This window comes from Xiphophorus maculatus, chromosome 19, assembly GCF_002775205.1.
Source record: "Xiphophorus maculatus strain JP 163 A chromosome 19, X_maculatus-5.0-male, whole genome shotgun sequence".
Lineage (NCBI taxonomy): Eukaryota > Metazoa > Chordata > Actinopteri > Cyprinodontiformes > Poeciliidae > Xiphophorus > Xiphophorus maculatus.
The window spans coordinates 20,514,784-20,531,521 of NC_036461.1; the positions used below are offsets into that span (position 1 = coordinate 20,514,784).

The following is a 16,738-nucleotide window of genomic DNA, read 5'->3' on the forward strand; positions in this document are numbered from 1 at the left end:
ATTGTAGATGGTCACAGATCACAGTCTGACATGTAGAGCATGAAGTAGGCTAACATCAGCTTCTGCCAAAAGTGATTTTTTTTTTTTTTTGTTGTTGACAAAATCGCCTTTGGCCAATATTTTTAGGAAGGTGACATGCAAAGACATGTGATTGTTTTATTCTGTTAACATCTGTTTCTGTTATGCGATGCTTTTATGAATAATCAGTTCTGCAAAAGAGGACAGACAGGGCTGACCTTCCCTCTTTCCAGGACCTGCGCAGGTCCGGGTTCAGGAAAGGAGCAGCTAGCAATGTCTGCAGACCACACACATCCTGGACACAAACGGTTTCGACTTTTACCTCCAGGTCGTTTCTGCAGTACAGAAACCAGCTGCTAAAGAGACAGTTTCTTCCCCCAGGCTGTCGGTGAACACAGGGAACAACAGAAACATGCCGCTCTGTCACAGCCTGCCTTCCTTTTCTCTTTCTTATTAATAGAAAAGAAAAGAACAATTAGCTGCAAATACATGTAAATTTTGGCTCCTTCATCCTCATCTTATTTCTGCTATAGTTGAACATATTCACACTGTGTGTCTGCATGCAGTGATGACTTGAAACCACAGCCTGCTCCTTGTTTGTGCTCAGAGTCTTGGCCAGTAAATGTCTGGGACTTTCTGTCTTTCCTTTGATGTCCAGTAAATCATTTTGTTTTGTGTTGCCTTATCTTAGAATTATTAATTGCTTCATTTCTGCCCATCATGCATTCTTTTTAGCTGAACCTCGTGTCCTAGCGACCCCGGGCCCCTGGGTTCTGGCCCTCTCCTTTGGCGCTGGACTCAGGTGTTGGTTAATGCGTTTCTCTGGGAAACGGGACGCTCTGTGATCTGCTCCCTCTGACCGCTTGGCCGTGCAGACAGATAACTGAGATGTCATGTGAACACGTATTAAACCAGCTGCAGATGTCAGGCTGTGGTTTTATGCTGGTTAAAGAAGAAGAAATGCAAAACACCTGAACAGATCAAGCCAAACACTGCAGAGGGTTTTTTCCTTTTCTGATATTCTCTGTTTGAGAGGGAAATGCTGTGGTTATTTTCCTGAAGAACCAAACAAGGCACATTGTATCTACAGCTGCACATTGTAACGTTGCCATGGTGAAATAGGTTCACAGTCATGAAAAACCTTTTCATCTTCAAAGTTGTCGTTAATTGTCAATAAACATATTGACTATAGAAGTGATGGAGGTAAAGATTTGTTCTTGCAGCATTTGTTCTATATCATTTACTTCCTTGTTTCCGTGCAATCTTGAATATGAATAAAAAAACGCTGACATTGGTTATATTATTGAAAAACAAATGTCTGTTTTATCCTGACATGTTACTTTTTAGAAATCCATCCTTTGTAATGAGAAACGGGAAAACTAATAAATGGATGTAGACGGACAGTAAACACACGACTATAGAAACAAACTGCTGCATGTAACAGCCATTAAGAATGTGCTCAACTTCAGAAATAGTTGATCTTTTTATATAATCAAATAGAAAAAGTTTGAGGGGAAAAAAAAACAGCTGCATATGCTCAGCTGTAAGGACGTTTTACAGCAGCAGGTAGAGGCAGAATTTTGAGAAAAGAAATTAATTTAATACAATTTGGAATAAGACTATAAGATAAAAAAAAAAAGAAACTGTGGGGAAAGTGAAGCGCTGTGAAAACTTTCTGGATGCACCATCATCAAATCAGACTGTGTTGTATCATAGTTAGCTTAGGACTGGATATGAAATTGTACTTGAATGAATTGTACCTGAAGTTTCACAGTAAAGAGTCCATTTATTAAACAGGCTCTATGTAAATGAACTAAACAGTAAAATTAGATTTGCATTGTGTCAGAAAACATTCCTACTGGCCTGAATTATAGATTAATATCTTCACTTTATTGCATGTTTACTGTTCCGCTTTTCCCATCTCCTGTTTCTGGAGGTTCTGCAGTTCTTATTTCCATACTCTGATGAAAACCCAGTTCTGGTTTAGAGAAAAACAAACAGACAATCGATTGAGGACTGAACATGCAGTGGTTTGTTCAGTTTGAAGACTGATGTTTTTTTTTTTTATGTCACAGATATTATTGCTTCAGTTTTATTTCATCTTTTTTTCAGATGTTTCTGTGGCATCCATTAATAAACATGTCATAACTTTAAAATTCAGATGTCTAAAGGTGGGTCAGAGGTCAGCGCAGGAGGAAGACAACGCTGCCATCCACCTGGAGGCTGGTAGGAGAACTGCAGCAGATCCCTCAGGTTGAGGATCGGCCTCTCCAGGTCTCCATCAGATGTGACGTCATGGCGACCGGCCTGCAGCCGTCACGTCCTCTGGATGTTTGATCTTTGGTACCGGTACCAAACAGGAGGTCTTCCATCGTTGTGGTACCTTCCCCCCCTCATCAGGCTTGGACTGAACCTCTGAAGCCTGGAGCTGATGCCGTCCATCTGGACCTGCACCGTCTCACACCTCAGTCTGTCGCTGCCCCTTCCTCCACCTCCATCCATGGAGATGGAGGTGGAGGAGCTGACGGAGTCCTCTGTAGCGAAGTGGGTGGAGGATGGCTGAGAACTGAAAAGGTGTGACGTTTAGAGAAGAAAAATCGTTAAAGATGATGTGGCTAACAGCAGGGGGGGAGGGGCCAGGGCCCTGGGGGTCAAACCTGTTGAAGAACTGGTTCAGGTCGGATGACCCCCAACCAATAGGTCTCCTATAGCCTGGGAGATTGGTTTTCTCACAGCAACTTGACCTTTATGCTTAAAGTTCTTGATGATTGTGAATATTTGATTTCACATGTTACTGGCACCAAATGACCAAACATTGCGTCTCCCATAAAACACATGTATCCATTTAAGGTATAAAATCTAATAAACTTTCTATTTCAAAATGTCCAGAAGGTTTTGTAGCTTTAAACATTCAGTGGAATCAGTTCAAATGTAAAAAGGTGCTGAGCCCAGATCTGGACTCAGCCAGAATTCAATAAATACTTTCTTGATCCCAAAGGAAATGTTGATGCAACTCACATTGATTGAAAATTCTTCAAAGAGTTATTACAAATGGACAATAATCTGTGAATGCAACAACAACGGAGGCCGTTGGGTTAACCAGGAGGTTTGTGTCGGCCTCAGAGCTCCGTCCTTCACATCTGATTGTGAACCATCAGCCAAGTGTTATATAATAGTGAGGTTTGCTCAATGTGGAAGGACTGCTGCACCCAACAAGGTCACTGATCCCAGATAAGTTCACACACACCAACCAACACACACACCTCTGACAGGATCACATATTTACAATCCAAATCCTTTCTTGTCAATAAAAACACTAGTACACATGTTTACATCCTGTGACTGAGCTGCCGCCCTCATTAGAACCTGCAGTAGTTACAAGTCCACTATGTTCTCTATGTGAGACACTTGATCCCCCCCCCCCCACCCACCCCCTCCTCCCCTGTCGTGTCCCAGACTGTACTACAAACATGCAGTGCGCACATGGAGCTGCATGAGGGCGGAGCGCCGCATAGTTTCCAGGCTATAAAAGTGTGCGGGAATGAGCGAGAAGTTTGGACTCTAGAAACACACCAGCTGTTCCTCCAGTCTTCTCAGGGAGACGCGACCCGTTTTCTTCCGCCGGAAGCAGACTCTGCTGTGCGCGGTGATGCCGTGGCTGCGGTCCTCTTCCTCCCCTTCCTCCTCCTCCTCCTCCTCCTCCGAGCAGTGCCTCTCCTGCTCGCCGTGTCAGCGGGAGTGTGAGCGGACGGCGTTCTCCTTCTACTGCGCGGTGCGGGAGCAGCTCCCGGTCTGGCTGCTGGAGGAGATGCGCAGCATGGAGGTGTTCTGCTGGGACAACGGAAGCCCGAGAGCCTTCCTGCCGTCTGAAGCCCTGCTGTACGCTACAGTGCACGACCACCAGGACTATGCGCGCTACCTCCTCAACAGGTACTCGGTGGGCGCGCTCCGAGCCCCGGCCTGCAGCTTCTGCTGCTGCCCCGGCAGCGGCGCGCCGCACCTGAGCGTGGCGGTGCGCTACAACCGCGTGGCCGTCCTCGGCATGGTAATGGAGGCGCTGAAGGACTGCGGCGGCCCGGCCCAGCGTAGGGAGTACCTGGACGGCCGCGGCGGCTGCCTTCACGCCGCGGACGCGGGGAAGACCGCGGTGCAGCTGGCGGTGGAGCTGTCGCATCCCGAGTGCCTGCTGCAGCTGCTGGTCCACGGCGCTCGGCCCGACGGCCTCGAGGTGGCGCTGCAGAGGTTGGTGTCGTGCGTTGTCCCGGAGCGGCAGCAGGCGCAGCGGTGCCTCGACTTCCTGCTGCTGTTTCTGGCCAAGCCGCCGCCGCTGCCGTGCCTGCGGGACGAGCCGCAGCGCTGGCAGGGGCTGCTGGGGAACAGGGTGTTCAGCTGGCTCTGCGGCCTGGCCCCCTCCCCCCTGCTGCTGCAGGCGCTCCGGTGTCTGGCCCAGTCCGGATCAGACCGCATCACTTCGCTGCCGGACTTCCTGCAGCCGCACAGCTGACAGTGACGACATCTGTTGTGGAAGACAACCCCGAAGGACTGCTGCGACTGGACAGTTTGAATATACTGTAAATAACATGTAAATATTCCCTAAATAGACATATTATAGTGAAAATAAGCGGGCTCGTGGAATCTATACTGGATTAATGGATCATAAGCTTTATTTATGTGCTGGTTTAGTTGTAATCTGGCAGTTGAATGGTGCTGAATAAATGCCTGATTTTTTTTTCTTTTTCTTGTCAAAGTTTCTGGGTTGAGCATGGAGTCAAATGATGACAGCACTGCTCGAAATGTTTGCTGAAAAACAAACATTTTGATCTTTTGGATAATTCACATGACAAAAAAGAAAATTCTATTCCAAACATTCAGCCCCTCCCCCTTCACTGTGATTCTCTTAAATAAACCTACAGAAGTCACCTAATAGTAAACAGAGTCCAGCTGTAAGGTAACCACTAGATGTGACGCATTGAGGGGGGAGGGGCACCGCAATGAAGGAAAAATTATTTCTAGTTGACTTTTTCTATATTTGACAATAGTTTGTGCATGTGTTCCCTACTGTCACTTCTCCAAACACTCATAGGAGTGTCAAGAAGAAAATGAATATGCCTTCATAAAGGCATAAGAAGTCATCGTTAAAGTCCTGAAACCCTGCAGAAAGTGAAAAGTTCTACACTGAAAAAACACATTTTTTAAAAAAAATCTGTGAAACGACTTTTTTCTATTACTATTAAATAAGTCTTTACTTAAAACAAGCGCTTATATCTTGCTGAAAAGTTACTTCTAAGTTAATTTAGGATTATTTAAAGTGAACTAAGAGATTTGCACTAGAAACTAGACCAGAGACGGTGAGATTCACTGTTTTCGCAGTGTAGGAGTATTAGAGTATTTCTCATTACCATCTCCCAAAAGTTGGGTTTTTGTTTGCTTTGTTGGAAAATGCCAGCATATTGTGTTAAGTTGTAGGCAGGACATTACAGAACAGAGTGAATAAACACAAACCGTCCAGGGTCTGACAGAACCCCTCGGTTTGAAGTGTGGAGTCTTGTTTTAGCTCAGACATGCTCCACAAATCAACCTTACACAGACATTGCTGCGTCCGTTCTTCCAAACATAAACTGTCCATGTAATATCCTTGGAAACAACATTAAGGAGGAAGCAGCTGATTAGCAGTGAAAGCCAGTGCTGTGCTCTAAATCGTCTGGCTAATGGAAATGTCCAATAAATTTGTTTACAGCTGATTGATTCAGTCTCACTATAAAGAACGGGCAGTGATCATTCTCAGCCAGTCATTCTTAGGTTTATAGCCATAAAGGCATGCAGTAAGGTGTTCACATCAACAGGGATCAATAATATAGAATCAATTAAAAAATAGTAACGAAGCCTTAAAACATAACAGCTCAGCCTAACATCTGACAGGCCGGACTCATCTCTTCCACCGAAGGTAGCCCAGTGTTAGCCGACCACTTTTGGAAATATTTCCTGAAATTTTAGTGGAAACTTCTTTGGGTTTATTTCAAATGTAATGAACACAGACAAAAAAAAAGAAACGAGAATAGAAAAGCAGAAAGATTGTTGAAGGGGTTCAAAAGGAAAGGAGATAGGAGTAGAGGAGAGAAAGTAGCCTAGAAAGAACACCAGTCAACACTGTTGAAGTCTGCCTCTAAACCTGTGGAGAGAAAAAAAAAAGCTGGAAATTCACCTGGCAGAGGGTGTATGATGTTGAAACACCCAAAACACCCACTGAATCCAGGAACATCACAGCTGATGTGTTCAGGTGCGTCAGTGGAAGTAATCGCACAAAGTTAGCGTTGACACCCTCTTTTCAAAGTTGCATATTATTATTTACAGTTTGGGAAAATGTGGGGGGAAAAAGTGGAAAAGATGAAATGTCTTGCCTGTCTGTGCAATAAAACATCTTCTACAGGGTGATTGATTAGCTCACCTGACAATCACAGTCTGTCAATGAAAGCCTCAACACTGTGGGATCTTCCAGAGCAACAACACAGAACAGAAACAATCAGTGGAGGTCTGCAAGAGAGCAATATTGACTTTCTAGTTGTTGAGCTACTCAGGAGAGCTTTGTGTCTGTTTGTGCAGAGAACGTCTCTCAGGATATTGCACGTTTCGGTGAAAAAAACCTACTGAACAACGATAATGAACCATTTGCAAGGGAGTGTAATACAGATTAAAGTGAGCAGAACTTTATTCCTTTAGATTTAAACCCAGATCAGTGAAACGGGGATAATCAGGGAACATGGGGTTTTACCAGGGATCATACAAGTTTTCATTTCCACAAACAGTCAACAAACCTTTGTTTCAACAATTCCTCCAGCTCACTTTCTTTGGGTCCCAAATCTTCAGTTATCAACAAAACTGATTGCAGCTGCTGGGATAAAACTGTCCACAGGACAGCAGTGACAGTGAATCCACTTTATGCTTGACTATTTTTGCTCTTCTCAGTGTTACCAGGTCGTTCTCATTGATTATTTAGTGTGAAAGAACAAAGTAAACGTTTTGAAGTAGTAAGGGTTGTGCGGTTGGTTACAGTAGTTAGAGAATTAAACTCAGAAAAGAAGAAGAAAAAAAATCTTCTGGGACATACTGACGTGCTCCCTTAAAATTCCACCAGTGCATAAAGATAACGGATAAAAAGAAATCAAAAATACTCACAAAATAAAATGAACTAATTCACAGCAGAAAAGTGATGACAGGGAATCAGTAAGAGTGAGCAGGGGACAAACTGAATGACATTTTACTCAAATGTTCCTTAAATGTCCTGGGTTGGTCATGGATTACAGAGGAAACCCCATCAGGCTGTTCTGTACAGCGTCTGAAGGGTCTGGGTTCCAGTTCTGAACTCAAACAGTCTCAGTCTGTTAAACTGACAGGAAGTCCTCAACCCGTTCAGCAGCGTTGCAACACATGAAGACCGCCAGCCCTAAAGGTAAAAGTCTATGACCGACAGGCTGGACGCCCAAATCCTCACAAACAGAAAGGCAACTCAGAACTTTGTTTTGATTTATATGGGAAGCCATCAGACGAGGAGCAGGGCATATTCTGTGTTTAAAAAAAAAAAGAAAGAAAAGTTTTCCTTCTGTCAAGTGAATGGCAGGGACATGAAAGCAGCACCATGTGAGAGCGTCCAGCCAAGGAAAGGAGAGAAACCATTTCAAATGGACTAAGCCAAACTCAGCTGTCTAACGTCTCCTTTTAGTCTAAAACTTACTTAAGATGAATTGTAAAGCTAATTTCAAACCAGCTTGAAGTGCTGAACTGATCTGGAATAAATATTAGCAGAGTTAAATAAGGTTAAAGTGCTTCCTGTTACAAAAATAAGATAAATTCCCTTCATTTCATTTTACACCTGGTCTTCCCAGAGTGACCTGTGCAGCAGACGCTGCAGGATGTGATGTCATCGGCCTGCTCAGATTTGGTCCAGCTGTGAAGTCACACGATGGGAAGAGCAACGTCGGTGACATCACGACGTTCTTCCAAGCCAATCCGGATCCAGATGACCAGCAGCAGTGATGGTGTCGCCGGTCAGATCAGCTCCCATTCGTCCTCAACATCCTCTCCTCCCAGCACGGCGCCTGCAGGCGGGGGGGCGCTGGGCATGTGTGGGAGGAGCTTGGTCAGCCGTCGGCACAGTCCTCCAATGGGAGTCACCGCCCACAGCTCTTCCTCTGGAGTCACTGAGCAAAGAGGAGACATTGGCTGCTTCAGCGCTTGATTTTCTTTATCATCCAGCGAGGATCAATGTCAACTTCTGATCAAAGACTGTCTGTTTTACGACTCGCATTCCAACAGGTGTTATTTCTACCTGTCCATGTTTTAAACACACCACAACATTTGTACAGCTAATTTTTCATAATCGGCGCCTGTCTTTTCTTGGATTGTACAACGTTTTGTTCATAGAATCTGTGCTTTTTGCTTGTAATCCAAACTTTTCCAACACCTTACCAGAGATGAACTTGCTTAAACCTGCTTTAGCACCTCGAAAAAATACAGGGGCTATCATTACAATTTCCTTCTGAGACAATCTAGTCTCAAATCAAATATAAAAAATCTTACCTTATAACATATAACCTGTCTGAATAACAACAGGTCAAATATGCCTGTATTAGAAGGGTGTTCCTGTATTTGGTGTTATTTCTACTTGTACATGTTTTAATGAGCCACTTTGATTGTTTAAAAGCGACTCAGTGGTGTGTTCCTGTTTCAGAAAACCAAAGTTTATAAGAGATTGGAGCTTTAGAAAATGTCACTTTACACTAGAAAATAAGAAAGTGAATGTAGAGTTTTTAGCAAAACGTGAACAGCAGAGTATTTATCTGCTGAAGTTAAAAGTTTCCCATTGTTTGTTTATCAGTTTTTAAAGACTGCAGCTCTAGTTGATAATTATCAGATTAAACACACAATTAATTTTTTCTTTTGTTTGGGATAATGGTTAGGCCACTCAAAGGAATGGGAGCGAAGACAATGTCCTATTGTAGGCCGAGATGCAAACCTATCAAGGTGTGTCATGATGAGTTAGATTCAACTGTAACTGGTGTGAACCGTCTTACCAGTAAACCAGTTAGTGTTTCCAGGAATCTTCTTCCAGTAATCTCCAGCAGGGTTCCGATCAGAAATGCCATAACGCCGAGCCAGTTCTCCATTTACACACCGAACCCAAACAGTCTGACAGCTGACAACCATCTGACTGACAGCCAGCCCTGCACGCACACGCACACACACACACACGCACACACACACACGCACACACACACACACCGTAAACCAGTGGAATACACAGAATGGACAGGTAACGTATATTGACGAAGCAGTCAGAGAAAGAAGTACCTGGTACCAGTTCCCAGTCTGTCCCAACAGGCATCTCATCACTTAGTCCAGTTCTGACAAACACACTCCCCCTGTTGTCCAGAGCCCAGAGGAGACGATCGTTAGGACTCGTCTGGATGCTGACCAGCTGGACTCCTATTGGCTGTAAAGTTGTGACAGGTCATAGTTGCATTATGGATGTCTGTAGAATGACTCCATGGAGCTGCGTTTCCATTAACCATGAAATTGCCCAAACTGAAGTTAAGAAAATAAATGTGTTTAATGGAAACACAGCAGTTTTTGTGCTGGGATGAGATGGATTTTCAGCCATATCTAAATATATCTAGTTTACAAAACTACAATGGAAACACTTTTTTTTGCATCACACGAGTCACATGACGAACATTTGGATGTTACGACTGGTGAAAACCACAAAGAACAAGACAGGAAGTGGTAGGAGGAGGATGTTTTTTTTTTTAAGGTGGGGCTTGTTGCTCTGACGGCTGAATAAGACGAGGATGTCTCCTCTGATTGGCTAAAAGATAATGAGCTGTGACTTATGAATATATCTCATGTAACTGTGGCTGCCATGATTTTTAATGACTTATTGTGTGAATAGGCTTATTCACGCATAATTTTAATTTAATTTCCTATTTAAATGGAAACACAGCACTAGTGAAAGTTTGTTTTTTTCAACATCAGCAAAATACAAAGATTTGCACACATCTGGAACAGAAACGCAGCTGGTGTCTATCCCGTCCCCTACAGTGTAAATACCTGTGGGTATTTATCAACCAATGAAAAATATTGAAGAGCACCTGAGACACAGAAAACTGCTCCACTGGACCATCAATATTTTTCACATGAAGCTGATTTTGGTCCACTGTCAGATGGACAAACACCATATTGAAGCCGCTACCTGTGAGGGAGGTTCGATGTAGATCCAAGCCGGCATCATCATGCTCGCATTCAAAGGCTGAGTTCCAACTCTGAAGTAGACGAGTCCTCGACTGTCCACTGACCAAACATTCTGGCTGCCACAGCTCACACTGACCAGACGAACACTTCCTGAAGGAAAAAAGGGAACACTTCCTTATGGAGTCTTTCAAACAGATGTATGCAAAACCTAAATCTGCTGTAGATGACTTTTATTTTAAAAAAACGTTTTTTTATTTTTTTTTAACTTATTTGTTAAAACTGTCACCATGTTGTGACAGTATCACATGAAACAAATGATCTGTGAAAAACTTAAGCCAATTAAGCAACTTTGTGTTGCTCTAAATCATAAGATCCCATGAAGACATATTTTGGTTGGTGGTTGTAATGTGGGACAACTGGGTTGGAATTTCGATCTGGGGTCCTTCTGAATGGAACATGCCTGTTAACTGGTCTCTCCAAATTGTCTTTTGGTGTGGGTGTGTGTGTGTGTGTGTGTATGTGCGCGGTTGTTTGCCCTGCAATGGATTGGTGACCTGTCCAGGGTGTGCCCTGCCCCTCACCCAATGGCTGCTGGAGATAGGCTCCAGCCCCCCAGCAATCTGTAAGGATAGGCGGAATAGATAACAGATGAATGGTTGTAATGTTCAAGCTTTAGAAATATTTTTGCAAAGCACTGTATCATATAATATACTTTATTAATTGAAAATAACCATATTTTAAAGAAAACCTAACAATAAACTTTATTATATTTATTTACAGTGTTTAAGCACGGCTGATATATTTATTACTGCCTGCAGCTCTGTGCAGCTCAGGGTCAACAAACAGCCTGTGGCTCAGGTGACAGAGTGGCTGTTGTGTAATCTGAACATTAGAAGTTGGTCAGCAGGTCTTTCATGAGCTAAAGTGTCATTGGGCAACTTGCTGTATCTGCTGTCAGAAGTGAATGATAGCCTAAAAGTGCTACATGTGTGGAAAACAGCAAGCAGTGTATAAATATGATGAAACTGTAATCATAAGATGTAGATCCTGGGTGTCCAGTTCCAGTCCTCCAGGCAGGGCCGATGTCCTGCCAGTTTTAGACGTGTCTCTGCTCATTCAGATGGTCCAACAACCTGCTCAGCATGTCACAGTTCGGCAGACGTTCTGCTAATGAACCATCATTCTGAACCAGGAGAGAAAAAAATGCAGACTATGGTGTTCTCAGACATGATAGTCCAGTAGACTCAATTGGGGACCAAAATTGCAACATTTATTACATTGTCAGCTGCTGTGGTTCTCTTTTACACTGCACTGCATCAAACTAACCAAAACCTTTGAAAAACCTGTTCACCTCCTCGCCTGTGGGGGCGCTGCACCAAAAGCCATTGAAGGAAACAAAAAGGAAACTTCTGAATACAACTTCCTTCTTCATAAAATGAAAACAAAAATGGAGTAGAGTAAATTTCTGCAGCAGGAGGATTTCTCTTTTGTCTTTGGTAGAAGACCACAAGCCATTTCTCCTGCTAGCCCCCAAAACTAGTGCATTTGTTTTGGTTATATTTACCCAGAATGCCCTGTGCATTAGTCCGCTTCCTGCTTTTTGGGGCAGGAAGCCCAGTCCGTGGGGTTTGTAGACAGATCAGTTTGTTTTTTGGTCAAACTACAAACCTCGGTTTTGGTTCAGCTGATGTAAAGTCTGGTTCAGTTTGAATGCACATGAGAATACCGAGCGGACCAGAGATCGGTCCGGAAGCACAATATAGTGCAGGTCATTATGGGTAAATATAACCAAAACAAACGTACTAGTCAAGTGATAGCAGGAGAAATGCAGATGGGTTGTGGTCTTTTACCAAAGACCAAAAACAACCAAAAAGAAATCCTACAACCAATAAAATCTGATATCACTGTATTTTTATTTACATTTTATGAAAAATGAAGTAATTTTCTGTGATTTCTGTGTCGTTTCTCTCTGTGGTTCTTGGTGTAGCGCCCCCACAGGCGAGGAGGTAAAGAGGTTCTTCAAAGGTTTTGGTTAATTTGACACAGGGGAGAGTGAAAGAGAACCGAAGCAGCTGAAAATGTAACAAATGTTGCAATTTTGGTCACAAATGGAACTGATTCTAGCAGACTATCAGGTCTGTGTCTCAGGCTGGGTGTCCACAACATATAGCAGGTGAAGACAGGTCAGGAAATCATGTGATCTTTGATAATGAGAAGAGCAGAGGCACTATAAACAGATCTGACCTTTCCGCCATGTTACTCTATCTCTATCACACACACACACACATTCCTGCTGAGCTCTGACACAAACCTGTTACACAACCTCAGACTGTCAATGTGACGAACACACACAGCTGAGTCTGGATGTTCCAGCTTCAATGTGTTTCTGCAATGTCTGAAACAATGCGCGATGTGATCGGCGGTGCAGCGGCTGTCTCCCAAATCATTCCCTGATCCGGGATTTATTTTCATTATCCGACATGTGCCAAAGACATTGAGCCTCAAATTACACCAAACGTCCTCCGAACAGTGTGGTTGTAGAAAATAAAACACGGCGCATAAAGACAGAGTGCACAGTGTCATCTATCCGGGGTTTATGTGAGCGGTGGGGACATTCTGGAGAACAGTGAGAAGTGTTTGTCTGAATTGGCTAAAATGTTAGGCAGAACAGAAGAAATCATTTTTGAAGCTATGATCTAGATTTGTTATTTCATGTCCCAGTTTGTGCCATCTAAGAACTGAGTTGAAGATTAAAGCTGGTCCTCAGCTGTTAGGCCTCTGAGCCACCAGGAGGGGGCAGTCACACAGCTGGGACCACAGGAAGTGCAGGTCTCCATTGAAATCGTTGATACTGCTGTGCCTTGCAAAATCTTCAGATTTTTCACATTTTCTTTCATTACAACATAATATTTTATTAGGATTTCATGTGACAGTCCAACACAAAGCCCTGCATCATTGTGTGTATGTGGGGGGGGGGGAACTTAAAAATGATTGTGATCAAGTTACAATCTAGAAGTGAATAAACCAAACAAGAGCAGCTCAGCATAAGTTTTTTAAAAACAGAGTTTCTATGGAACGCACCAAGCTGACTGAGGTCCAGGAGGGTCCAATGCAAACCGATGGGACAAGAAGGAGACAGGGTTCGAATGCTCACTTGACCATGAATGTCCAAACCCCACAAAGCGTCACGACAGGCGGATAAGTGAGTCAGCTCCACCTGAGCTCACAGAGGAGAGGAAAACATGAGGGAAGTGAGTGTAGACCAGACACAACTATTAGCTGCATGACCTTTTGAAAAGGGTAACTTCAACTTTTTGAGAAATGTCTACTTTCAAAAGTTTGTAATTTAAAAAAAAAACACTGTTTTATTTATTTAGCTTTTTAAATGTTAAAATATCACACCATCACCTTCCTAAAATAATGGTAAGTCATTTTTTGTCAAAAGTGATTTCTTTACCTAAATCATCATTTGGCAAGAACAAGGTGGTATTTATTTTATTTTTTTGGCTAAAAATACTTTTAATATCAAACAAAAATCTAGAAGAAAAAAAAGAGTCAATACATTATATTTTATGGGATAGTGAGATTAGCTAAATAAATGGTCCAACCAACATATATAGCTTTAGGAAGCAGATTGTAAAGTAACACAAATATTAGCAGTGATGATTTATTGCACGTCATGAGAAAAAAAGTGTGGGTTCATCTTTCAACGTCATATTTTCACCACATTTGTTTAAAAAAAAAAAAATCATAGGTAAATAGGATACAGCGGCAGGTTGAGGACCCCTGGCGGCGCCCATTCAAAGTGCCTGAAAAGCGGCAGACTTAGACATAGAGACGAGTTGGGTGGTCTTACCTCTGGTGGGAGCTGGACGGAGGAAGGACGAAGCTCTCCATCCCGGTCCCAGACACAGAACAGATCCTTCCTGCTCTGAGCCAACCACAGGAACGTTCCTATACACAGTCAACACAGACATCTGACATCTGCACAGCCGAGTGCTAGAGGTCCAGATGTGTGTTCCGTCCAAACGGCTTACCTTCTTTATGAGGCACAGATGAAGAAGTGATGAAGGTCCACCTGGTGGCTGACACAGTTCCTCTTGGGACCACGTTCTGCCAAAATGTTCCTGAAAGAACCCAAATGGAAGTGATAAGCAGGAGAAAACTGAAAGCTGCTGTGCAGAACCTCACTGACCCACGAGGTTTCCACGCGCCAGGTGCAGCTGGTTCCGTCCTGACGCCACCCACACTCCAGTGGCGTTAGCGCTGACCAGGCTGGGCTGGCACTGGGAGTACTGCGACAGGAAGGCCACCACCCGCTCCACTGGACCCCTGGTTACTGTGGCAACGCTCTGCGTAGCTTGCAGCAGGGTCTGGAAAAAACTGCCTTGATCGAAGACCACGTAGTCTGAAATGCTGATCTGGGGGAGAAGCGGAGTGGTGAAAGAGCAGAACCCGGAACCCAACAGAAGCCAAAATGGATCTGCCCCCCTCTAACCATGAGTACCTGCCACCAGTGGTCATCGTTGCCCTGGGGTCTGGACGGGCAGACGCCGGTTCGGAACCAGAGGCTGCCGCTGGCATCAAGCGCCCAGGCGGTTCCGCCTCCTCCTAGAGCTATGCAGATGAGCTCCAGGCCCTGAGCCTCACTGACGCAGAAACAGACAAATAAGAACTAATGACATGTTCACTTTTACTTGTGTGTCTAGTTGCTTGGTTACCAGGCAAAATAAACAAGTAGTTGATCTACATGCATATAGAAGCCAAGCAACAGAACAAATTATCCTCAGCCTGCAACACAGTCAGCTCTGACTGGTCAGGGTTTCCAAACTGCAGCAAACAAAGAGTCAAACTTAATACATCCCTATTTAAAATCATTTGTACTAATAATAACTAAATGGCAACCCTGGTTTTTGCTTAGTGATGCACGATATATCAGAATTAATACCTGGAGGCGGACCAGGTTGGTCATGTGATCTTTGTTTAGTCATGTGACAGTGATTGTGATCCAGTGAAGGTTTCAGGGAGTTTAACTGCAGCAGAGAAGCAGTGCAGGCGGTGCAGTCGCTTTTTCACTGAGTTAAAGGGCCGGTATTATGTATTTTCCAGATACTAATAGTAAAATGAAATTTTACTTCCTAATTTAATGCCTTAAAATTGGGCCTCTGTCTCTTTAAAAACTGCTCTTTTTGAAACTTTGCCTTCAGGAAATCATCACAACATGGCTCCTCTATTAAGCTTTAACAACATTTTTACCAGCACTGCACTGAGAAGTAGCTCCTAAAATGAGCTCAGCAGATGTGCAGTTCTACCAGGTGTTTGCTAATTGCTACTGGCTAGTCTGAAGGAGCTGAATGTGGAAGGGCGGCTCTGTGAGGTGGAAGCTCGGAAACTGCAGCTCTTTTAGGTGGACCTGCGACCTCAAAGGCGGAGCTAGGTCCAATCAGCCGTTTTTGTTTGCCAAGTGAGATTAAAAGATTTCTCCAAACATGCATGAAAGAATCAAAGCAACACTACAGGTATGTTTTTGATGAGGCAATAACCTTATAACATGGTGTAAAGCTCAAAAAAGGTTGATTTTACATTATACTGTCCCTTTAAATAATCAATCTCTGTCAATTCTTTCATCTCTTAGTCTTTCCTTTCCATTTCATATCAAATAGTCACTATACTGACGTTTCATTTGGGACTTGACCTAAATACAACAAGCTGAGCTGTTGTACTGTGGTCGTGTTGAAGCTGTGTTAGAGGAGGCTCGGTACCTGACAGTGTCGTACTTCCAGCCGTCTCCCTCGCTGCAGTAGCTGCTCAGTCCTTCTCTGTAGAACAAAGCCTTGTGTTCACTTAAAGCCCAGACCACGCCCCCTCTCACACACACCTGGCTGAACACACAGGGAGACTCCACTTTGACCGAGCGGGCGCAGGGACGCTCCACGCTCAGACCTGAAACACACACAGCCTTAAATGTAGCAGCAGTAACCCATAGCAACGCTCCACCTGTGACATCAGCTCTGCCTTCTTTCTGTCCAGAATCAAAGTCAGCAGTCACTGCAGACGTTTATGTCCACATGTTAAAGTTTGGATCTCGTCTAAGTTTTGGAAACGAAATGTGTGAAGACTGTGTGGAAAGTAGTTCTTTCAGATTAAAAGCATCTCATAAACATATTTTGGTCACACGCCACACTAACAGGTGTGTCAGAGGCAATGGTCCTGATTAAATGTAGAAGCAGGGACTTGATGGATAACTGAACCATAAACATGACTCAGCATAAATGAGGACTTTTCTGACTGCCTCTGAAATCCATTTTATATCCAAAAGAAAAAGTTCCAATTATGATAAATAATTACATTGCTGATATAACGGCAACTTTAGTCATTTCGTTTCAGTCTCACAGTTTGTTTTTTTGGAAAGTCTCCATGAATAAAAAGTCACTTAAACATAACTAACAAAGCCTGAAGTCTGGTTTTGTAACCATTT

General features: G+C 43.6%; 2 protein-coding genes across 3 annotated transcripts in view; one reads left to right on the forward strand and one right to left on the reverse strand.

Annotated features, from left to right (window-relative positions):
• Positions 1-3,461: 3,461 nt before the first annotated feature.
• ankrd9 (ankyrin repeat domain 9) lies at positions 3,462-4,753 on the forward strand. Its single transcript, XM_014471698.2, is given in 2 exon segments — positions 3,462-3,650; positions 3,652-4,753. Coding segments are annotated over 2 exon segments (1,020 nt in total). The 5' UTR covers positions 3,462-3,501; the 3' UTR covers positions 4,523-4,753.
• Positions 4,754-6,700: 1,947 nt separating this feature from the next.
• The window catches only part of tecpr2 (tectonin beta-propeller repeat containing 2), a 28,500-nt gene continuing 18,462 nt past the window's right edge, over positions 6,701-16,738 (reverse strand). The window contains exons 18-27 of one of the 2 annotated variants that reach the window (XM_005806861.3): positions 16,023-16,203; positions 14,768-14,909; positions 14,456-14,681; positions 14,298-14,387; positions 14,117-14,214; positions 13,342-13,477; positions 10,262-10,410; positions 9,364-9,505; positions 9,087-9,236; positions 6,701-8,213 (exon numbers count right to left, since the gene is read on the reverse strand). In XM_005806861.3, the coding sequence (XP_005806918.1) occupies positions 8,062-8,213; positions 9,087-9,236; positions 9,364-9,505; positions 10,262-10,410; positions 13,342-13,477; positions 14,117-14,214; positions 14,298-14,387; positions 14,456-14,681; positions 14,768-14,909; positions 16,023-16,203 (1,466 nt within the window). In that variant the 3' untranslated portion in view covers positions 6,701-8,061. Of the gene's footprint in view, positions 8,214-9,086; positions 9,237-9,363; positions 9,506-10,261; positions 10,411-13,341; positions 13,478-14,116; positions 14,215-14,297; positions 14,388-14,455; positions 14,682-14,767; positions 14,910-16,022; positions 16,204-16,738 lie in introns of those variants that run through there. The other variant, XM_023352969.1, reaches the window with a different exon arrangement.